Below are 24,416 nucleotides of genomic sequence, written 5' to 3'. Positions count from 1 at the left end.
ACCGATTAGATCGCACAGACTGGGCCTCCTCCGAATCCCATCCACCAGTCAATGTCGACTGGCGACTACACGGAGGAGAGCCTTTTCTGTTGCAGCTCCGACCCTGTGGAACGACCTCCCCGTCGAGATCCGCACCCTCACCACCATCCAGACCTTCCGCGCAGCCCTCAAGACCTGGCTCTCCCATCAGGCCTGGGGATAGGATCCCAATTTACCCGCCCGAGTGTTGACTGTTGAATGAAAGTTGTGTTTTATTATTTTTCTTTTGTTCACATTTTGTTTGTCTTTTGATATTGCACTCCCTTCCCTGTGATTGTAAGCCGCCCTGAGTCCCCTCAGGGAAAAGGGCGGCCTATAAATCTTAATAAAATGACAAAAAAAAAAAAAAAAAAAACCCACCTCTGATATTAATACACTGATGAGATACTTAAAATTCTCCCAGCAGGTTCATATAAAATCTTATAGAAGATAAAAAAAACTGCCGTGTCGGTGACAATAGAAATAATATCCATGCAATTTCTCTGTTATACAAATATTACTTTAAATGGGAGCAAGATTAAAACTAAAACTGAGCAAATTTATTTAAGATGATGACAGCCGAAAAAGAAGAAAAAGAAACAAGGAAATCTTTGGAACATCGTATGTTCTGGAGATGAGGTTTGCTAGTCTTCCAGAATAGTGTGAAGACCTGGCTCTGCTAATTGAGCGTGACCCGACAAATGCGCGCCCGACAAAACCGCGCCCACAAAAACAAACAACATAGTGGGACGCGAAAACAACGTTATATAGAGTTAGGGTTATAACGTTGTTTTCGCGTCCCACTATGTTGTTTGTTAATGGCGTGCTTTTGTGGGCGCGGTTTTGTCGGCACGGTTTTGTCGGACGCGCATTTGTTGGGCGCGCATTTGTCGGCGAACCCTAATTGAGATGGGGCTCTACAAGTGCTATGCAGCCATGAGACGGTCGGTGGATTGAGGCTGCTCCCTCCGTCTCTTTAACTTAACATCTTAATTTTTAACTTTGTTCTTAATTTTGTTTTCTAATTTATATTTTTACACAGCTGTTTGTTATGGTAAATTGCCCAGAGTCATTAAGTTAACATGAGGGGTTTAGAAATTTGATAAGTAAAAGCATCCACAATCTTTTGTTTCAGTTATTTCAAGCGCTTCTTTTGTAAATACATTATAAAACTTACGAATTAAAGACACAAAAATAAGTTAAATGCATAATGATTTGCCCTTCTGCTCTGTTCTCCTCCACAATCCTCTTCTTTATAATAACTTACAAAAGTAATTTACAGTAGTATATCACATAATTAAGGACTTTAAATATTTTGAAATATGGGTATGCTTTTGAGCATGGCATATAGAACAAGGCTATTTTTAGCCAATGTTTTATCACACATCTGTTGAGTGAAGCAGTTGCATCTAATTCATCAAGCATTAATCTACATCACATGCTGGAAACCAGTGGCCTTCACATTGTTCCTTCTATTTATTTACGACAAGCAGCTTCTCATTAAGGAATGTGTTTCACTGCAACAATAAAAGATGTCTAAAATACAAGGATTTCTTTCTTGTTTGGTGCGTTTAAAAATAATAAAAGACATCTGGGTAGTGTGTTAGCAAAGAAAAAGGAATAAGAGCATAATTTTTATCTTTTCAAAATACAAGTAGTGCTCAACAATCACTAGGCTAATAAAGGAGAATATTTTTGGCTCAGGGTTGAAATGAGGGGTCCTCGATGCTCTCTGAGCTTGGTTACTCTCGGAACTCAATTATTTTCTTGCAGACATTTCATTACCCAAACCGGGTAATCATCAGTGCTAGTAAGGAATGAGGTTTGCTCTCAATTTATATTTTAGTGGCTTGCCCTCTCGGTGTCGGTGGGAGTGGTTTTGGAAATTCTTTGCTTGAGCTGTTTACGGTTAGCTTGTTTGGCAGTTCCTTGATTGGGGTATTGATTGGACTCGTGACCCGACAAATGCGCGCATGACAAAGAAAACAGCGAGAAAACCGCGACGTTGAAATCGCGCCCACAACAGCGCGCCGACAAAAGCGCAATTAGGGTTAAGGTAAGGGTTAGGGTTAGGTTCAGGGTTAGGTTTAGGGTTATTACCTTGTTTTCGCGTTGTTTGTTGATGGCGCGTTGTCGGCGCACTGTTGGTGCAATTTTGACATCGCGGTTTTCTCACCGCGGTTTTGTCGTGTGCGCATTGGGTTGGTGAACCGATTGGACTAGTTGTTTAGCACTTGTCTGAACTTATGACAGACTTTAAAAGAGCTATATACAATCTGTCCTCAAAGTTATGATTGCCATACCCCACCCCAGGTCTACGGGTGAGGGGAGGTCGCATGAGTGCAATCCTACCCAGAGCCTCAGTCACCTTCCTATTCCAAACAGTGACTAAGAGCTCGCCTGGACTGCAGAGCAGATCTGCATTTATAACCCTTCTTCTGGAACCCATTAGTTGTAGAGGGTGGACCAATCTAATAGGTCCAGCCTCCCTGCAGACTGGGGGATGGGGTGGGGTACAGCTCTTGAGAAACTCATTGCCACCAGACTGTGATCTGACCATGACCGGGAGACCAAGGACAAGTCCACCAATTCCAGGTCATAGGCACTGCTGGGACAAGAACACCAAATCAGGTGTGTGACCACTATTCCCAGTCGAGCCCTGGATGACCTGGGACAGGCCCATGGAAGTTATGGTTTCCATTAAATCTTGCGCTACCTCTGACCCTACCCCCCAAGGATGGCAGGATAAAGTCCCCCAGAACTATAAGCCTCGGGAATTCCACCGCCTACCCCCTGGCGAGGTCCAGGAGCTCGGGAGGGAAGCACAGTAGGGAGGCTGGTTCAGCAGTAGCAATCCCACCTGATCCCTTAAGCCCTTAACCTAAGAAAAAGGATCTCACAGCTGGACATTTGTGGAACAGTGGCCCTGGAGGCTGCTAGAGATTCTCTGATTACAACAGCCACACACCCCTTCCCGGACCTGAGGTCTAGACTGGTGCCATGCTCAAGAGCCCACTTAGCACATTTCTAAGAGGAAAACACTTCCCTCTGGGCCCAGCCAGGTCTTGGTTATTCAAACCAGATCAGCCTTCTCTTCAAGGATGAAATCAGCAATAAGGCTAGCCTTACTGCAGGCTGATCTGACATTTAAAAGCAGCAGCCTAAGACCAGGGCCACCACAGATCTGCTGACCAGGTAAATGAGGTGATTGCAAGGGGGCAGAACACAAGACTGGTACTAAACACTGAGGTTGCACCACCTGTGCTTGCTCCCCTCTTTTACCTCCCTATCTCCCATTACCTGACACCACTGTAATAGAACACCCATCTCTGCTTTCCTTGAAAATCATTCTATTCCCCATCACTAAAACCCTTAAAAAGGGGGAAACCTCCTCCAACTGACAAACTGTCAGGGGCAAGGTGAGCCTTATAGGCACTATAGCACTTGCTCTCAGTGCCTTCAAACTCGCACCACTCCTTCCTCACTGCCACAGAGGGATCACATCCAGCACCCCCTTATCTCCCAACACACTCATAATACATCCACTCAATGCACCAGCAGTACCCTGGCCAGTCGCTCTCACCCGTCAAGCAGGCAGCCACTCCTCCCTCCCAGCTCTCACCCAGGGGAGAGGGACCAACACAGTCACCTCGCGCGAGCGATATCGGGTGTACCCAGGTACACCCATGTTACACCTATCCTCTGCGAGCTGCACTGGCTTCCCATCAGTCTCCGAATGCGCTTCAAGGTGCTGGTCGTTACCTTTAAAGCCCTACATGACTTAGGACCTGGATACCTACGGGACCGCCTCCTGTCACATACCTCCCAACGACCTATAAGATCTCACAGATTGGGCCTCCTTCGGGTACCGTCGACCGGGCAATGCCGGTTGGCGATTACTCGGGGGAGGTCTTACTCTGTAGCTGCTCCGGCCCTGTGGAATGATCTCCCCACAGAGATCCAGACCCTTCCCACTCTCTCGGCCTTCTGTAAGGCCACTAAAACCTGGCTGTTCCGGCAGGCCTGGGGCTGTTGACCCCAAAATATGGTCCAGCACCACTTGGAATGGAGTGCATGGTGTGTTTTTAAATCTATCTCTTTTTTTTTTCTATTCCTTTTGATTTATTTATATTGTTAGCCGCCCGGAGTCCTACGGGATTGGGCAGCATACAAATGCTATTAAACTTTGGAACTTTGAAACCTCTCACTCAAACTTTCCCTTTCAGCCCCATAATTCCCTGAGCAGCCTTTCCCAGGCTCGATTACAGAATATTTGGAAAATTGCAAAAAGTAGTCAGAGAAGAAGCCAGAAGGCTTGCTATGCTGCACTAGATATTGTAGCAGCTGTGTAGTCCTACAATGTCTCCTGAAGTTCACACAGTTCCAAGCTCCCACTTGCCAGTTAAACCTCAAAAAATCCCAACGGCAGTCTGCCAACAGCATTGGTGACCACATGAGTAGGCCTAGCTGCCGACAATAGCCAGGGAAGCTTGTTTCTTCTGTCAGCTCTGCCTCTATCAGAAGATCCACGCCATCATTCAGAGCTGCAGCTGCTGGCCCTTGGGCTCTTAGACCAAGGTTTAGCTCCAGCTTATTACTGCACATTGAAGACAGTTCAAAGAGATCCAGGGGAATCCAGGGTGAGTCCAGGGAAGCCACAGAGTCATAAATCATCTGCCTCCTCTGCTCTCTCTCACTTTCCAACTGCCCCTTTCTAACCTCTCTACTCTTCAAGCTCTTGGCCTTTCTGCTTTTCCACCTCTCCTTCTATGTGCTGGGTCAAAGGTCATGCTGGTCAGGAATTCCAGGAAATGATATCCTATATATCTACAAGAAGACATGCTGGCTAACTAGCGCATTCCAGTTGTTGGACTGAAGACCTATAATGGAATTTCCACTTATATTTTCTTGTGTCATCTGATATTTGGACAATAAAACAAATTGCAAACTCCTCTTTATACCTTCCCAGTCTACTGCTATTGCTACCAATCATCATCATCAACAACAACAGCATCATCATCTTAGCCATTGTCTATCGACTGCGAAATGAAGGCCTCTTCCAAAAGTTTCCAACCAATATGATGCTGGGCTTTCTTTTGCTAACTGGGCCTGCAATACTTGTTGATCCATATATCTCTATTGCTACCAATAGAGAACTAAATATGGTGAAAAACCAAAGTTAAAAGAAGAGAATGTTTCCCGCCTCAAAAAACTGGGGTCTTTTCAGGAATTTTTAGAGATACAAGTGCTTCGTTGATATAAAACTGAAGAACACTTAAACTGTCACATATTCGGTGTAGTTGAGCATAATCTTTGGTTGGCCTTGGTTATTCAACAGCTACCAATGCTGTTTTTCCTGATGAATCTAAATGTTTGGAGAGAATTGCTTTCTTTTTTTTTCCTTTTGTGAAGATCTTTTGCCAACGTGTCTACGTGTGGTTGGGTAAATGTTCTGGAAAACATCTGCTCACAACATAAAAACATATTTGAAGGGAAAAAAATAAACCCATCATCACGGGAGAATGATGGATAGATCAATCTATACCCAAGAAGAGCAGGTGGCAGACATGGCTAGGAGGACCTTTGCTCAACTTCATATTGTATGCCAGTTGTGCCTGTTCCTAGACTAAGAAGCATCACTCATAGCAATAGCAGTTAGACTTATATACCGCTTCTTAGGGCTTTCAGCCCTCTCTAAGTGGTTTACAGAGTCAGCATATTGCCCCCAACAATCCGGGTCCTCATTTTACCCACCTCGGAAGGATGGAAGGCTGAGACAACCTTGAGCCGGTGAGATTAGAACCGCTGAACTGCAGATAACAGTCAGCTGAAGTGGCCTGCAGTACTGCACCCTAACCACTGCGCCACCTCGGCTCTTCATGGTCACTCATGCCCCTAGTCACCTCCTGGTTGGATGATTGTAATGTGCTCCACATGGGCAATAGACTCTACAAGTCCTTGAAATGTATCTGGAACATTCATCTGGTCCAAAATGCAGCAGCACAGGCAGTTATGTTTACAGAAGAACATATTACACCTCTGCTTCACGAGCTGCATTGGTTTCCAGTCTGTTTCTGGGTCAAAGCGAGGTGCTGTTTTTGACCTTTAAAGTCCTACAAGACACAGGATTGAGTTATCTAAGGGACCTGCCTCTCCTGATTACATCTGTCCATCCTACCAGATCCAGCAGAAAGAGCATGCTGTGAGTCCCGTCAGCTAGGGAACTACATTTGGCGGGTCATTGTTGACCCTTCATGGTATTGGACCTGGGTACTTGAGAGACCGCCTGCTGCCAATTACCTCCCAAAGACCCATTAGATCACACAGGGTCGGCCTCCTCCGGGTTCCGTCTACCAGCCAATGCCACCTGGCTACTACCCGGGGGAGGGCCTTCTCTGTGGCAGCTCCGGCCCTCTGGAACGAACTCCCCGCAGGGATTTGGACCCTCACCTCTCTCCAGGCCTTCCGAAAAGCCGTCAAAACCTGGCTTTGCCGGCAGGCCTGGGGTTGATGAGTTCCCCTCCCCTCTCGACTTGTGTGGTCGTGTGATTCTTGGCTATTTTAACTTCTTGTATTGTGTTCTATGTTTCCCTTTCCCCCTTGAGTTGTTTGCCGCTCTGAGTCCCTCCCGGAGAAGGGTGGCATACAAATAAAATAAATCTAAATCTAAATCTAAATGCGCTTATAAATGTTAATTTCATTACATCATTTATTTACATCTAGCAACAGTTTTTATTTTCTTCTGACTCTTATAAAACTCATAAAATATAAAATGTAAATATAAAATATCCATGTAATTATACTGTCGTATCTATCTTATCTTTACAAATCCCTTGAGTAAGTAAATATGGGTAAACAGTGATAGGAAAATCCCCGCTACATGTCACCAAATATAAACTTCCCTGACTAAATGTGCTTCTAATTATTTTACTTTTTTAATTTCAGTCAGGATTTCATGAAATGATCCACACTAATGTTATCTTTTTTTTTTCAATAAACAGAGAGATTAAATGCTTTCAAGGTCGGCATTAGCTTTATGCAACAGCAAATTAGCAATTATTTAGTTCCACAAGGTATTTTACTTCTATGATAATCTATTTTTCCCTAAATGTTTTTATTCACTTCTTTTCAAGATCTGATCTATTTTAACCCAAACTGAGATGGGGCTGATGAGTTTTCCTGATTACTTCTCACATTCCCTTGAAATCACTCCTTCTTTATGACAAAAGCAACAGAACACATGGATTCAGTTAAAAGTTTAAGTCAGATATTGGCTGCATTCTAACAAAGCTAAATAAGCCCATAATTTCAACTTGGAAATGATATCTTGCTTTTTTTTATTATTAGACTAGGCTTCCATCATTCAAGCAAAGAATGACACAAGGAATGAGATCTTCTAGCCCTCCTAATGCTGCTTTAAAGAGGTGCTCTGTCAAAACTTTGTATTTCCCTCAGAAACAGCTCGATAGCTACTGCAATGGCTAATGAAGACTTTCTTGGTGCAATTGACTGCTGGTTACTCTGAGGTGGGTTCCTACCAGTTCGCACCTATTCGGTAGAACCGGTTCGTCAAATCTACCGAACCGGTTAGAAGAGGTTCCACCAGTGGACCCGGAAAGCAGGCCACACCTACAGAAGAGGTTCCAAAAATTTTTTAAACCCACCACTGGTCCTTGGATATGATTATTCTACACTATCATGCTCATATTTATAAAACTCAGTGCCTGTTGAAGTTGTTTTAACGCAAACCAAAGATGCCTTTTAAAAAACAAGCTTACATCCTATTCTTATGCATGCCAGTGCTGTGTGTGAGGTAATTTAAGGTGGTACTGACAAGTATCGTCGGCATCTTCATATCCGGTCACATGGGCGGCAAGCCACTCCCATCCGGTCACATGGGCAGCAAGTCACTCCCACAAAGGAGGCCACACCCACAGAGTAGGTTCGAACAATTTTTGACACCCACTACTGTCTTAGTATTATATTTGTTGAAAGTTCAGGTTTAATATTTGAGTGAGGATTTATTCAAAGTTTCTAATAACTTTTATTAGATGAACATTAAAAAGGCTAACTGCCAAACCATAAAATTAAACTAGTTTTCTTCACTGATTCTCTTATTACGTTTGCAACTCTTATGAAGGGTAGGATGAAATATTGGTAGCGGAGAAATATTTTTTTTTAAAAGGTGGGGGGAATCTCATGTCCATTACTACTAGCCCGAGTCACATAAAACTGTTCTTGCTCAGTTTGCAGCAATACATTTCTTAATCCAGGGGGGTCAAACCCGCAGCCCATGGGCAGGATGCGTCACGCCCACACCCGTTTTAGCAAAGGGAGGGGAAATGTCACGATACATCACATGACAACACTGCGACGATGCGAGTTTGACACCCCTATCTTAATCCTTTTCCAGCAAAGCAAAAACTCAGAACAAATTTTACTTTCTTGAAGCCAACAAGTATTTACTTCACACATCTAAAAAGTAAAAATACTCTTAATCCTTTTTAAGAATTGTGGAGAACCAATAATGTTAGATACATGGGAAAATATATGGGTAAAAAATGTAAAATTCACACAAGCCCAAAATTTGAGAGAGAACTTTTGTAAGATGTTTTATAGATGGCATTTATATCCTAAAAAACTGGCCTGTATGTATCCGAATTTAGAACCTAAATACTGGAGATAGGATTGTGTCGATGCTACTACATATTACCATACCCTCAATTATTCTTGTTAGGTATAACTACTGATTGTACTGTTACAGAGACTAACTTGATTTTGTATTTAATAACGGCAGCAAGACTGTTGGTGGCGCAATACTGGAAGAAGGAAGATTTGCCTACTATTCAAGAATGGACATTAAAAGTCACAAACTTAGCAGAGATGGCTAAAATATCAGCATATCTCAAGGACTAAGAAATTCCAGATAGTTTATGACTGAAGAAACAAGGAATGATATAATCTGTTTAGAGTTAGCCTAACAAAAGAGGAGTTAAAGCTCAAATGAAAGATGATACTAACTTTTTTTTAAAGTTTATTTTAGAACATCTTTGTTAAAGATGTATACCCTGTATTTGTTCTGGGAAGTCGGGGGGGGGGGGGAGGTTGGGGGGGAGGTTCGGGTGGGAAAGGAGGGGGAGGGGAGGTAAATATTGCTAAAAGTTTTTTTTCCCAAAAAATTTTCAATTAAAAAAAAAAAAGAATTGTGGGATGTTGTGGCCTATTTAAACATTCATTGAAAATGCAGCACAAAAAAGTGTGAGCAGACATTCTTAGGACCTTTGAGATATTTATGTGAAATATTAAATGTTGCAGCATATGCAAACTTACAAGTCAAGTAAGTTTTCTTTCAAATTAAAAAGAGATACGATGGACTGAAAGATACCCAGTCATTAGTTCAGCATCTTTTTCTAACTGTTTAACATAATAGCTATGACGATAAGAAAGATAATACAAATAGACCATTTATACTTTCTATATAAAGCAAGTATACAATATTGTATTTGTTCCTTGCTCTCCATGATCATTTTTCAACAACAGTTGCAAGCAGTGATTGTGGTGAATGAGAACGAACAGATATTAAAACATTAAAGACAGAAGAAAATATTTGCCCTGCTGTAGACCTAAAAGGTAAATGATTGCAGAGCAGTATTCACAAGGCACTGACTTGATTATAAATCCTAAAAAGTAGTAGTTTTTGCAAAAAAATAGAAAATCACACAGCATTTTATTTATGAGCTAAATGCAAATTTGTTCTGTTAGCTCAGATTTTAGGAAAGCTCACGTACTGTAAATAAAGATGGAGAATATGATGCATGGTTTTCTCTAAATTTTGAGTGAAGCTACACAGCATGCAAAAATGAAACAGGAATATTATAAAAAGGCACCAGTATTCCTAAGACAAAGATTTTTTTATAGTGCCAGGCCTTGCCTAACCTTCTCCTTCAGGCAAGTTGGCAAGACTTTCAGAATCAAAAAAAATAGTTTTCCCATGGCTTATGCAGTAAGAATTCACCCTGAGTCACTATTCTCAATTTGTTTCAGTTTATAACCTAAGAGGCAGAATGAACTATACAGCAATCTCTGTCAAAGTTCCTTAGCCCAGTTCCAAACCAGAATTCTTGGTTGCACTCTAGCACATTGAGAGAGCGCTTGGGTTTGAGAAAAGTTGGCCTGTCCAACTACTATTCAATTTACACACTATGGTGTTAAAGACCATCACAATTTATTCAATGGACTAACCAGCTTTGGTAAGGCCTACATTTTTTTGCATCTGTTGAAAGCCAAATGGACAATTAGTTCTAAAGACCCCCAACTTCTCTTGACCAAGAAAGGAAGCCAAGTTCCCTCCCTCTTTCAAAGAAGTCCCATAAGGCCCTTTATTTCTTCAGTTTCTAATCCAAACCCAAAGTTGAAAGGATGTATTTGTCTCAATCTTCTGTGAAAACAAGAGCATAGTTATCTAATCGGAAATAGCCTTAACAATTTGAAATTCACTGTGGCTGTCAGCATTGAACCTATCTGAACAAGTTTCAACAATGACTTGGCTGGTTAATCTGGGCCAGTTAAAAGCCAAAATAAAAAGTTCTGGGAAAAATGCCTAAAATTACAAGGAAAAACAAAAATAGAGCCAATTGGATTTGATCATCTTGATTTGGGCATAACAAAGACAATTGCACAGGAGGAGCCATGGTCAGCAAGATTAGGTTGCGTTAGAAACAGGTTATTGTAGCAAACAAGATCAGCAATAACATAAGTAAGCCTTGCCCAATGGGTGCTCCCTAAAGATGTTGGCCTACAGTTCTAAAGATGATACAGCTTCTTGGTTAAAAAGATCTTATTAACCCATTTCAATGTTGCTAATATTTGAACTATTGTTCTTTTTAATATATATAAAATTTAAAAAGAAACCATTCTTCAATTCTTCTTCTTATTATTATTTATTATTTATTTGTCTTGTATGCCGCCCACTCCCGGAGGACTCCGGGCGGCTCACAAAAGACAAGGGAAAGGGGGGAACGAGACAAAGACAACATATTAAAAACAAAAGCAACATTCACAATTTCCGTGGCGGTAGATGCTTCTCAGCTCCCCCCAGCCTGCTGGAACAGCCAGGACTTGGTGGCTTTGCGGAAGGCTGGGAGGGTAGTAAGGATCCGGATCTCAACAGAGAGCACGTTCCAGAGGGCCGGAGCTGCAACAGAGAAGGCCCTCCCCTGAGGAGTCGCCAGCCGACATTGGCTGGCAGATGGAATCCAGAGGAGACCCAACTCAGTTGAATCTGAAGCTTAGGTCTTTAAAGACATGTGCTTATTTACAAACAATCTCTCATTCAATCAACACTTACACTATATACGTTTTTTTCAGGGTACTTCCATTTCTGGAAATCTTGAAAAACGACTCCCTCCATATAATTGTTCAATCCTATTCATTCTCATCAAGTTATGCCTATGAATGGAGCAGAGGTGGGTTCCTACCAGTTCGCACCTATTCGGTAGAACCGGTTCGTTAAATCTACCAAACTGGTTAGAAGAGGTTCCACCAGTGGACCCGGAAAGCAGGCCACACCTACAGAAGAGGTTCCAAAAAATTTTGAAACCCACCACTGGTCCTTGGATATGATTATTCTACACTATCATGCTCATATTTATAAAACTCAGTGCCTCTGTGAAAGGTAAGGATGACTACTGCGTTTGTGGTGCAATCAGAACATTGTGTGTGTTGAAGTTATTTTAACGCAAACCAAAGATGCCTTTTAAAAAAACAAGTTTACATCCTATTCTTATGCATGCCAGTGCTGTATGTGAGGTAATTTAAGGTGATTCTGACAAGTGTCGTCGGCATCTTCATATCCGGTCACATGGGTGGCAAGCCACTCCCATCTGGTCACATGGGTGGCAAGCCACTCCCACAAAGGAGGCCACACCCACAGACTGGGTTCAAACAATTTTTGAAACCCACCACTGGAATGGAGGGAACAGATGCTTTGTTTGGAAAGCACCGGCTTTCGTGACAGCATGGCTAGCTTCAAAGTTTACCTAATATTTAATTGGTACTAGAAGTCATTGTTCAGTCGTATAAAAACTAAAAGACTACAATGCAGGACTAATCTTTCAAAAAACATCTAGTCCTTCAAGAGCAATCAGCAACACTTGAAACCATTATAAATTTCAATATATTTCTCTAGTCAAATGGATGGTGGTTTATATGCCAGCACAGAATCTCATTATTGGCAGCAGTACAATGTTACCAGTTAAACAATGACTGCTCTGCTACTTTTAAAGTCTAGGAATTGGTCTTACATTTGACCTAATAAATTATAGTACACATAATTAATGGAAAAGCAGTTTCAGAACAAAAGATACTTTTGAAATACCCCATATTACAAAAAAAATAATAATCTTGGAGCATTTGAAGAATTATAAGTAATTTTTGAGGAGGAGTCAACATCGCGACGATACGGATGTGCAGTCTCGATGCTCCGAGACCGCTGCCGATACTTTTGCCGCTGGGTGGTCCAATCAGACCTAAACCATCCCGTAGAGATGGTGAACAGGAAGAATACATCTTGCTGATCGCAGGGACACCGCAAAGTCCCTGATCGATCCAAGAGAAGTTCTTCAAGCCGGTGACAAAAAGTCCAGCCCCAGGCTGATGAAATTAGGACGTCTCCGGAATGGAAGGGAAGCAGAAAGTGAAAATGTGTCCATCTGGTGAGGAAACTTTATTGTTTTGGAAAAGACTGCCCCCCCCCCAAAAAAAATGTAAGTTAAATTAAATCCGAAAGCAGAAGAAAATAAGCGGTGAGATTAACCTATATTGGATTGCTTTGGATAGTGTGTTTAATTTTACTTTGTGGATTGAAGTGCTCGCAACTTTTTTTTTTTAAAGAGAACGGATCAATTTTTCTTCTTCTATTTTTTTATTTTTATTTTTTAACCTATGGATTAAAATCTTCTTCTTTATTTCAACAAGGACTTTTATTGCTTGCTACTAATTACATTTAAGAACTGTTTCTTTTAAGTTTGAAATAACATTAGAGAGTGGGAAGCAATACTGCCACTAGGGAGGCTGGAGGCTTGAGCTTTTGAAACAATGTACTTTCCCTTTTTCTTTTTATCTCACTGACTTTGTATCTCGAGGCTTGGCAACTCGTTTGTGATAGTGATAAGAAGCAAGGGCATGAATTGTTTTTACAGGTGCACTTTGAGAGTCTTACTGGCAATGGGAGGGGAAAAGAAACAGAACCTTCTTTTTTGAAGATTATAAATGAACTTGTGTTTAAGATAATTTAATATAAGAAGCCTTGAAAGCTAGAGTGGCAGTATCTACTAGCTTCTCAAAATGGCACAATATTCAAAAGAAACAATAACTTTTCAAAACATCTTGGCTGGAATTCAATTCTTTTTAGAAATAACAGAGAGAATTGAGAAGAAGATGGAAAAAATAGAGTTTATAACAGCAAGAAATGATGGTGTCAGAGTGCCAAAAATTGACGGGGAAAATGATTAGAGGTTTAGAGGTTTAGAGGTTTATTGGGATTTATATGCCGCCCTTTTCCCTGAGGGGACTCAGGGCGGCTTACAACCACAGACAAGACAACTGATTACTTTACCAGTGGAGTGAACGTGGTTGAAAGTGGGAAAAGGGGAGTATGGAAAAGGGAATTAGATTGACAGGAACTATACCCTGGATTTCAAGGCATGGAAAAAGAAAAAAGAGGAAAAAAGATGGATTTAAGGAGAGAAAACTTCTCAGAAGCATGATTGACAACCAAAGATAACTTGATTAAAATAGCAGATGGAGGACATCAAGATTACTAAAGTGATGCTACAAGCAAAAAGGCGGTGGAGAAAAGCCCACAAAATTTTTATTAAGGAAATAAATAAATCAATTCCACAAATGACAAAAGAAATACGACTCTATATAAATTTCAATATATTTCTCTAGTCAAATGGATGGTGGTTTATATGCCAGCACAGAATCTCATTATTGGCAGCAGCACAAGGTTATTACTGGAAGGATACAGGATGATATATGAAAGTTGATAATAAAAAATTAGTTAATTTTAGTAATTAGTGATTGTAATTTAGTAATTTCTAGAGTGCTATGTTAAATAAATAATTGATAAGGATAATAAGGTACATACATGGGTTGGTTTGATTAGGAAATTTGATATAATTAGCGAATGAATTTTTGTTAATAAATAATATCTATAACAATAACAATCAAATGACAAGGGATATAGTGAACAATATATATATGTACTGGTTAATAAAAGGAATTGGGATATAAATTGTAAACAGCAATTTGGAAAGGAGGATCAGAAACCTTGTTATCAAACATAATTAATTTTTACTTAGAACATGCTATAAAGGGGTAATGTTATTAGATGATATTAGAAATAATTAATGAAATGGTACTAGGTGCTTGTGTTTTTTAATTTTGGACTATTTTATGTAAAAGGATGTTAAAACAACTACAGTCAAATGAGAAGCGTGGTATGTTGATAGTAAGATGTTGTGACTCAGCAGCAGCTTGCTGTGAGTTGCGTCGGGATGCAGGAATAATGAGCAGCTGTTGCTCGTTAAGGTCGTCTTCTGCAGATAAAAGACAGATGGTGCCACGCCTTAGTGGCAGAAGTCAATGTTTGTGGTTCGCCGTTCATCATGTGTGGTTCATCGTTTCGAGATTCAAAGAGGCAGTTGGATAAGTGATTTGCTTTCTGTAAACCTGATTCAAAGAGGCACTTGGATAAGTGATTTGCTTTCTGTAAACCTGGTTTGCTGTAACAGCTTTTTGTTTTTGTTTTTGCATTATAACTTTTTGCCAGAGACTTTATCTACATTTATTTTTGGCCTCGCAGCCAGCTTGAGCCAGGACTGATAAATATATTTCCTTTGAAGTTCTGTCTGACTGTCATTTGTGAACGAGCGAAGGGGGGGGGGGGTCAGAACAGTAAGATATATAAAGATTTTTGATTTAAAATACATAATGTGATTTAAATTGTAAGCAATGACTGTGGAAGAGATGCATGAAAGTTATTTGTAACCAATCGACAACACACTTCTACAATATGATTAGTGATTAGTAATTTAGTAATCTTTAGAGTGATATGTTAAATAAATAATTGATGATAACAAGGTACACACGTGTTGGTTTGAAGAGAGGAAACCTGATATAATTAGCGAATGAATTTCTATAAATAAATAACAATTATAATAATAACAATGAAATGACAAGGGATATACTTAACAATATATATGTGTACTGGCTCAATAAAAGGTATTGGGATACAAATAGTAAACAGCGACTTGGAAAAGAGGATTAGAAATTTTGTTATCAATCATAATTAATTCTTACTTAGAACATGTTATAAAGGTGTAATGTTATTGGATGATTTTAGAAATAATTAATGAAATGTCATTATGTGGTTGTGTTTTTCAATTTTGGATTATTTTATGCAAAAGGACAAAACAATTATAGTCAAATGAGAATTGTGGGATAAGATATATAAAGATTTTTGATTTAAAATATATAATGTGATATGAATTATAAGTAATGACTGTGGAAGAGATGCATGAAAGTTATTTGTAACCAATCGACACACTTCTACAATATGTAACAAAAGATGATTTTAGTTTATTTTTTTTGTGTTGTGTTTGTCTGTTTAACCAAAAATAAAAAATTCTTTTCAAAAAAAGGAAAAAGTATTATAAGTAATTTTTATTACATATCCATGAGTAAGTAAAATTTGATTACTAAGAACCAGAAAATCAAAGTTTGAATGTACCAGATGTGCCAATTAACAGTTTTATATAGAGACTATGTTCTCTCTCTATTACCCCAATTAAGTACATCTGGTTTAGAATGGAGAGGTTAGATGATTTATCAGATACACAATACTTGAGATGTGTCAAAGGTCACAAAAGTTTTTGATGCGCAGAACAGCCAGTTGGAAATTTACACACAAAAACATATCAGCTGAGTGCTGTGTTATATAATATAAACCAGATCTGAACTTAACGATATGAAGTTCAAAGAGAAACACATGTAAAATTTGGAAATGGGTTTTTTAGCTTGCAAAAGAAAGAGCAACGTATTCTTCGTTAAAATGAAGCAATGAAAAACTATTTCAAAATCCATAGTGTTTCTTCGTAATATTCATTCATATCATATGAGAGTTGGGAGGCAAAAGGCAGCAATACTCACCCATCATTCCACATGAGAAGAGTGTGGATCCTTGACTCATCTTCTTTGGAGTGTGCTGAAAAGAAACATAACATCTAATCACACATTTTTACAAATTATGCTAAAATCCAGGCCATGCATTGTAACATCTTCACTGTCCTAATAGCAATAGCAATAGCAGTTAGACTTATATACCGCTTCATAGGGCTTTCAGCCCTCTCTAAGCGGTTTACAGAGTCAGCATATCGCCCCCACAGTCTGGGTCCTCATTTCACCCACCTCGGAAGGATGGAAGGCTGAGTAAACCTTGAGCCGGTGAGATTAGAACCGCTGAACTGCAGATAGCAGTCAGCTGAAGTGGCCTGCAGTACTGCACCCTAACCACTGCGCCACCTTGGCTCTAATGGCAGAATGGCTGTAAATTCAAGAATACAAGAAAAGCTGAAGTGACAATAACAATCCTGAAAACACCTTGTTCTACTATTTTGTAGTTTTCACTCATGGTAATGGTTCCCCCTCGCACAATATTCAAACTGCACAAAAGGCTAATCCAGGGGAAATATTAAATTGTAAACATATGTAGAAGATATAAGATTTGCTCCACTTCAATTTTTTTTATAATTCGTTAGAATTACATTATTTTAAAAAAGAAATGATATTCAAAATGTCGTTTTGAAAAAAAAGGATACTACTTCCAAAACATTTCTAAATTGATTTCATAGGTCTTGTTCTTAGTTGAACGGAGTTGAAGCAAAATCAAAATTGCTCCGTACAGAATGAGAAATAATCTAAACTGTTTTGTTGTAAATCTTTTTAAACTATTCATTTACTATGCCAGTATTGTTGTCATTGGAAAAACAGAGACAGTGTAGGAATCAGTAAGAGAAATTTATCCAGTGACTCCAGTAATGGTTCTAAAGTTTAACTAGCTGGCTCGGTTTTTAATAAATCTTGTGCTGTCCCTTCATATTTTGTTCCTCTTTCCCCCTTCTAAATGATTTAGTTTGCCAAAACAGATGCAATTTATTATAGAAGACACTTAAATGTATATTAACAACGTTGTATTTGGGTACAACATTAATGTTGTTAATAAATTTTATCTTTTTCCCCCCTGACTCATGTAACACAATGTATCTACTGAGAAATAAGTTTTATTGAACTAAATAGATTGTGTGCTAAGTAAATTCAAGATTCATACTGTATGCACTAAAAATTAAGCTGGAGTGCCAAGAAGTTACACTAAATTAAAAATGTAACATTTCCAGGAATGTTGAAGCACTAGCAAAATACTGTTTTCCAGAGGGAAGGAGAGGAGAGAGTTGGGAGGGGAGAATAAAATATACAATGCTTATTTTAGCATCCTTTATAGATATAAAGTCATTTTAATTTCATAAAATGCATAACATATAACTTGGGATCCTCATAAAACATGTTTGTTGTACAAAATGCTAAAGGGGGTGAAGTGGGAAGCGAGGCTCGAAATATATTTATTGCCATATGAGATATTATTTAATCAATCTCTGTAGCAACCTCATCCTACATTCACTGACACTCAGCCACATCTGAGTTGCAATTAATGAGACATGGCTTCAATTATATATGCTGGAACATTATCTAAAACATCTTTCTGCTGGATACGAAAGTTGAGATCCTTTTAGAATAAACTGGGAAGGATGTCAAGATAAAGCAGAAAATTCCCAACATCCACCTGAGCTCTTATTAAAGTTTGCGATCTGTTGTGGCCCAGCAGGAGCCGTTGGAGTTGCCACCAGACTCCAACAGCAAGGGGCCTTATGAGTCGGCCCTGGAGGATGTGGAGGACCCTGGACAGGGTTCTGACTCCGAGCAGGGTGCAGGGAGACTGGTTGGTCACCAGGTGGTGCCTGAACCTTGGATCAGTGGGGAGGAGACAAGAGAGAATGATCCAGAAACCAGCTGTGAGTTGTTCCGGGATGCACGCCGTTGAAGGGCTACTCGGCGTCAAGAACTACGTAATTACAGGAGGTAATTACGCTCAGCTGATGCTCATTAAGATCATCTCCCAATTATAAAAGAGACTGCTTGTGCCACGCCCTTCTTGCAGAAGTCAACGTTAGGGACTAACGAGAAAAAAACTTGCACGACATCGAAAATGAGGCTACATAGGACGTTTTGGAGCTGTGGCAGGTGGGCGGTTCGGCACTATCGCAGTTCGGCACTACCCGTTCAGGTTCAGGTAAACCAGTCTGAACTGGCTGAATACCATCTTTGGGGCCGGTGTAAGCTCTTAGCAATAGCAGTTAGACTTATATACCACTTCATAGAGCCTTCAGCCCTCTCTAAGCGGTTTACAGAGTCAGCATATTGCCCCCAACAATCCGGGTCCTCATTTCACCCACCTCGGAAGGATGGAAGGCTGAGTCAACCTTGAGCCGGTGAGATTAGAACCGCTGAACTGCAGATAACAGTCAGCTGAAGTGGCCTGCAGTACTGCACCCTAACCACTGCGCCACCTCGGCTCTTAATTGACATCATGTATGTTCATACACCTACCAGAAGACACACCAACTCAGGAGGTGTAGCTGGTTTGTTTGGATCTAAAGGGCTTCGGGAAAAGGAATCTGAGACTGCCACCTTTTTACCTTACAGGTTCAACTCTTATTTCATCAATCTTGCATACTAAGTTTTTCAAATCCTATCTTTATTATTTAATATATTTATAACACTTTGACAAAAAATATTTGCCAATATTGAAATAAGTTTATCTACTCATTTGTCTTTAGTTTCTTTCCTGATCTGGTTATAAGTATTTTAAAATTCACAAATTTGTTTCATAACTTAATAACCATGTTATTAAGCATTGCTTGAAATTGACATAGTAGGGTATTTTCCATAATCATTTTGCACTACATTGAAAAACTGCAATCCTTTTAATGTTATGGTATATTATAAAGAACAACAACAAAACAACAACAAAAACTGGGGTTTTCCTAATCCTTTCACTTTTTCTTTCCCTTACTTTGAAAATCTACCTTTATCACTTATTGATAAGGCAACGCTTAGATCCAAGAACCGGTGAAAATGAGGAAATGAGACATTTTAAGGTAGACATTTATGTCTGTCTTAACTGCAATTTCATTTCATAATGATTAAACCATTTATCAAAATTGGGAAGTAAAGGAGTATGCTATTCATCATTTACAATACTTCTCTTCCAATAAGGAAAAACATTATTTTCTAAATTTCTACTCAGATAACTTGACCCATATACTTTGTGAACAATAAGATGTTTTCTTCTGTTTATCTACATCTGCTTTGCAAACGTTTTTTTTTGGGATGCCAGGAAATATTAAATGTTACTGTTATGTTAAGACATGCCAGACACTTACTATTCATCAAAATATAGTCTCTAAAAAAAAAAGGAGCCAAGCGAAAAATTGGCATTAAATCCCTATTTCCATGCTGAGAATAAAATAAGGGGGGGATATATGTATACACAACTACATACAAGAGATTAATTATTATGTGAGAACACAAACAATGAAGGAATATACATAGAATTACTGTGGAATTGGAATTATTCGGTGAAAGGTGAAGTGGATGTTCTCTAGAGATCTAATTATGTTGACGGTGATGTTTTGAAAACTAATCCATATTAATGAATAGTACGGTAGAAGAGATTTAAATTTAAAATTGGGAGGTATTTTATTATTTTTAAAGGAGGCAGATTTTTTATCACATAGCCATCTTGTAAGCTGGTTGCCAAGTGCCCAGAACATGGTTACGTGATTGCAGAGATGCTGTGATAGCTGGAATCTCGAGGACCAGTTGTAACTACACATTTGTTATTGAGGTCTACCTATAACTGTTCTGAAAACCCATCACAGCAGCCTTGACATTCTGGAAGTCTCCCCTTGCTACTTTGCATGTGAAGAAATAAAATTACAAGGATTTCTTTGAAATTTGCCATAAATTATACTTCCTGCCTCAGTTTAATTTAAAGGAAACATATTAAAGTTTGCACATATCTTGTTGTTAACCACTGTATTAAAATTGCAACATGATCCTAATTAATGTCTTATTTGATAACTGATTATATTTTGCACAACTATGATTTCTGGCATCTTCCATGTGTAACGGAAAGTTCAATTTATTACAACATGAAACATTTGCAGATGAAAGGAAAAAGAGGGATATGGAATGGGTGGCATTTAAGGCAACGTGTTTATCTTTTCTCTGTTGTTTCCCCCCCCCCCTTTAATGCCAAAACTCACTGTAGCAAAAATTGCTAGTTTTCTTTTAGATTTCAATGGTGAAATTGCAGGCAATCCCTTGGGAAGCTTCAGCCACCACAGCTTGCCCCTGCAACAGAGGTGGGTTCCTACCAGTTCGCACCTATTCGGTAGAACCGGTTCGTCAAATCTACCAAACCGGTTAGAAGAAGTTCCACCAGTGGACCCGGAAAGCAGGCCACACCTACAGAAGAGGTTCCAAAAGTTTTGGAAACCCACCACTGGTCCTTGGAGATGATTATTCTACACTGTCATGCTCATATTAATAAAACTCAGCGCCTCTGTGAAAGGTAAGGATGACTACTGCGTTTGTGGTGCAATCAGAACATTGTGTGTGTTGAAGTTGTTTTAGCGCAAACCAAAGATGCCTTTTAAAAAACAAGTTTACATCCTATTCTTATGCATGCCAGTGCTGTGTGTGAGGTAATTTCTGACAAGTGTCGTCGGCATCTTCATATCCGGTCACATGGGCGGCAAGCCACTCCCATCCGGTCACATGGGTGGCAAGCCACTCCCACAAAAGAGGCCACACCCACAGAGTAGGTTTTTGAAACCCACCACTGCCCTGCAAGCACAAGCAAGCATTACAAGCCATTCCAAGACAGCTTTAGGAAGACAGTGCTGGGTTCAGAAAGAAGGCAAAAAGGAGGAAAGCTTTAATGGAGAAGCTGGCTCTGAAACGTAGAGAGCAAAAGATGAATGGTTGGTGAAATGCAGCTAGGCAAACAAATATGAGATGGACTGGGATGGGTTGGGGAGCAAATGAATGCTTGCTGGCATTTGCTGGCCAATGAATCACGTGGGGCTGGGACAGAAGACATCTGGGTGAATGAATGCTTGCTGGGGTGGGCTCCGGTGCTTCCCAGGATAAGAGCCGAGGTGGCGCAGTGGTTAGGTGCAATACTGCAGGCCACTTCAGCTGACTGTTATCTGCAGTTCAGCGGTTCTAATCTCACCGGCTCAAGGTTGACTCAGCCTTCCATCCTTCCGAGGTGGGTGAAATGAGGACCCAGACTGTGGGGGCGATATGCTGACTCTGTAAACCACTTAGAGAGGGCTGAAAACCCTATGAAGCGGTATATAAGTCTAACTGCTATTGCTATTGCTATAGCAAGCAGTCCTACAGCCACACAATTCTGGGGCTGCTTGCTGCCCCACAAAGCCAAATGGACATAGATGAGGAGGCTCGGTGTACAGGGACCAAACCCACAATGGCTTGGAGATAGTTGCTTAATAACCCATGATTGTTGGTTAATTACTCAACGGGGGAATGCTGGGAGTGCTGTTGTAAATCAGTGCAGTCACATAATGTCTCACTTTATGACCCCATCAATTTATGGTAGCAATCCCAGTCCGTGTTATGGTGGCAAGTTGAGGGCTGTCTATATGGGCAAGGCAGTATCGTTTTCTAAATGAGATATTTAGATATCAAGAGCCGAGGTGGCGCAGTGATTAGGGTGCAGTACTGCAGGCCACTTCAGCTGACTGTTATCTGCAGTTCAGCGGTTCTAATCTCACCGGCTCAAGGTTGACTCAGCCTTCCATCCTTCCGAGGTGGGTGAAATGAGGACCCAGACTGTGGGGGGCGATGTGCTGACTCTGTAAACCGCTTAGAGATGGCTGAAAGCCCTATGAAGCGGTATATAAGTCTAACTGCTATTGCTATTGCTATATTGGGCATACAAAACTCTTCTTGTTTGCTCATTGTTATCCTCACATTGGTTTACAGCCACACAATCACTATAGTTCCACATGTTGCCGTCTAAACTGGGAGCAGAGCTCTGTAATCTGAAAGACAAGTGCTAGTCTATAAACTAAGCCATCAGGGTGACGTGAACTCTTACCAGTTCAGTCCTGCATGATAGAGAATCAGCACCTTTGTTTTCCAGAGTTGTAGTAGTTAAGATCATCACCATGGTAACAAAGTCATGAACTCGGGTCCATTCCAGTAGAGGTAAAGGTCACAATTGGCCATATTAGGCAGAATCTCCCATTCAGTGCATTTTTCCAGATGAAAGGCTCAACGGCACCAATTCCCATTTGTTTTGTCGACTGGACAGCTTGACAAAAAGTAGTCCAAAATATTCACTTTCTGGAAGGAGAGGGGAGGGAGAGATAAAATACAAATACTCTGTGGTTATTCTTCAGTTCCACAAATCATTGCACGAACTTTATATCTTTTGTGGAAAATCTGCCCTTGCTCTTGCAATAAATCTGACAAGTACTTGCATTTCTCATGTGTACCAGAGAAGAACACAGTGACCAGAGGATTAAATTATACCTGCAGGAAGAACAGACAAACCCTTTCCTTCCTACTTGAACTCTGCAGTTGCAAGAGACAGACTGTTAATTAAAGAGGACAGTGAGTAAATGGGGAGCAGTACAATCCTGGCAGCAATCCGCAAAGCAATCAGTGAAGTAAGAAGAAAAGAAAGCTGTATATGCTGCCAACCCAGAAAGAAGAGTCATAGGCAGGCGTGACCCGACAAATGCACACGACAAAACCGCAGCGAGAAAACCGCGACGTCATAAACGCGACCACAATAACGCGCCGACAAAACCGCGATTTAAGTTAAGGTAAGGGTTAGATTCAGGTTTAGGTTTAGGGTTAGATTTAGGGTTAGGGTTATTAGGTTGTTATTAGTTGTTTGTTGAAGGCGTGCTTTTCTCGGCACGCTTCTGCGCTCATTTGTCGGCGCAACTTCAACCACGTGGTTTTCTCACCACGGTTTCATCAGCGCACTTTTGTCGAGCGCACATTTGTCGGTGAACCATAGGCAGGGGCTAAATAATTCCAAGTTACCTCTAAATTCCAACTTTTCAGGAGCTGCAAATGTATGTGTGTGCATGCACACGCGCGTGCGCACATACATACACTTTAGAAATCAGACTCTATTGAAACATGAAATGTAGTCATTACAAATGGCTCCAGCTATAGGAAATGGTCACACACACACACCCAAATAGACTAAGGGCCCTGCTATGAAAGACACCTGTATGAAGGTGTGCTTCCACAGATAAGCAGGTATTCGTGCTCCAATTCAAGCCACCTCAAGGGTAATTAATCATTTTTGTGCGGTAGTATATATTAAACAGGAGAATATATTTTACTTGATATGTCTTGGATCATTAGTTGATAGTGAGTTGAGGGAAAAATAGGGATTCCTCATTGTGTAGAACAGCTTATTGGTTTTTCAATTTGCACACTGATTTGCATAATAAAGGTACATGTGCTATATTCTGAGTCTATGGAATTAGATAAGATAGAATAGAATTCTTTATTGGCGAAATGTGATTAGACACACAAGGAATTTGTCTCTGATGCTCTCAGTGTTCATACAACAATAGTGATGGATCATTATCATAGTCATTGTAAAAATACATTTATCATAAAACATTAGCTACAACGCTTAGTGATAGTCATGGATACTAAATAAATCATACTAGGATACTAAATAAACAATGTAAATCATAAAATAAAAGTAACAAAGTTATAATAAGAAGATAAGGAGAAAGATAATAGGGAAGATGAGAATAATGATGGTAATACTGCCTTTCTAGATAGTTTGACAATGTTATGGGAATTAGTTGTTTAGCAGAGTGATGGCATGGGGGAAACTGTCCTTATATCGAGTTGTTCTGACATGCAGCGCCCTATAACGTTGTTTTTGAGCGTAGAAGTTGAAACAGTAACAACAAAACTATAAGAGCATTTCACCGAGACCCGTTGGCGGTGCTTTCTTGAAGTGAAGAGCTATCTTATCTTATCTTCAGAAAAGATAAATAACCTTTATTGTCATCTTTTTCTGTGGGACTCTGGCACACATTAAAAATGAAATTTCGTTGCTTACTCTCAAAAGTGTACACATACCTAACACACATATAGATATGCTATAAACATACATATGTATGTTTTCTGAGGTTTTCGCGGGTGTT

General features: G+C 40.0%; 1 protein-coding gene across 2 annotated transcripts in view; it reads right to left on the bottom strand.

Moving 5' to 3' along the window:
• Positions 1-24,416, bottom strand: part of FAM53B (family with sequence similarity 53 member B) — a 156,072-nt gene that overhangs the window by 92,260 nt on the left and 39,396 nt on the right. For both annotated transcript variants that reach the window (XM_032225275.1, XM_032225274.1), the window contains 2 exons: positions 22,325-22,572; positions 16,231-16,285 (listed from right to left, as the gene is read on the bottom strand). In XM_032225275.1, coding sequence (XP_032081166.1) covers positions 16,231-16,285; positions 22,325-22,396 — 127 coding nt within the window. In that variant the 5' untranslated portion in view covers positions 22,397-22,572. The remainder of the gene's footprint in view (positions 1-16,230; positions 16,286-22,324; positions 22,573-24,416) is intronic.

This window comes from Thamnophis elegans, chromosome 10 (genome assembly GCF_009769535.1).
Source record: "Thamnophis elegans isolate rThaEle1 chromosome 10, rThaEle1.pri, whole genome shotgun sequence".
In the NCBI taxonomy this organism is placed as follows: domain Eukaryota; kingdom Metazoa; phylum Chordata; class Lepidosauria; order Squamata; family Colubridae; genus Thamnophis; species Thamnophis elegans.
The sequence above is the reverse complement of the archived record's forward strand: the minus strand, read 5'-3'. Positions and strand labels throughout refer to the sequence as shown.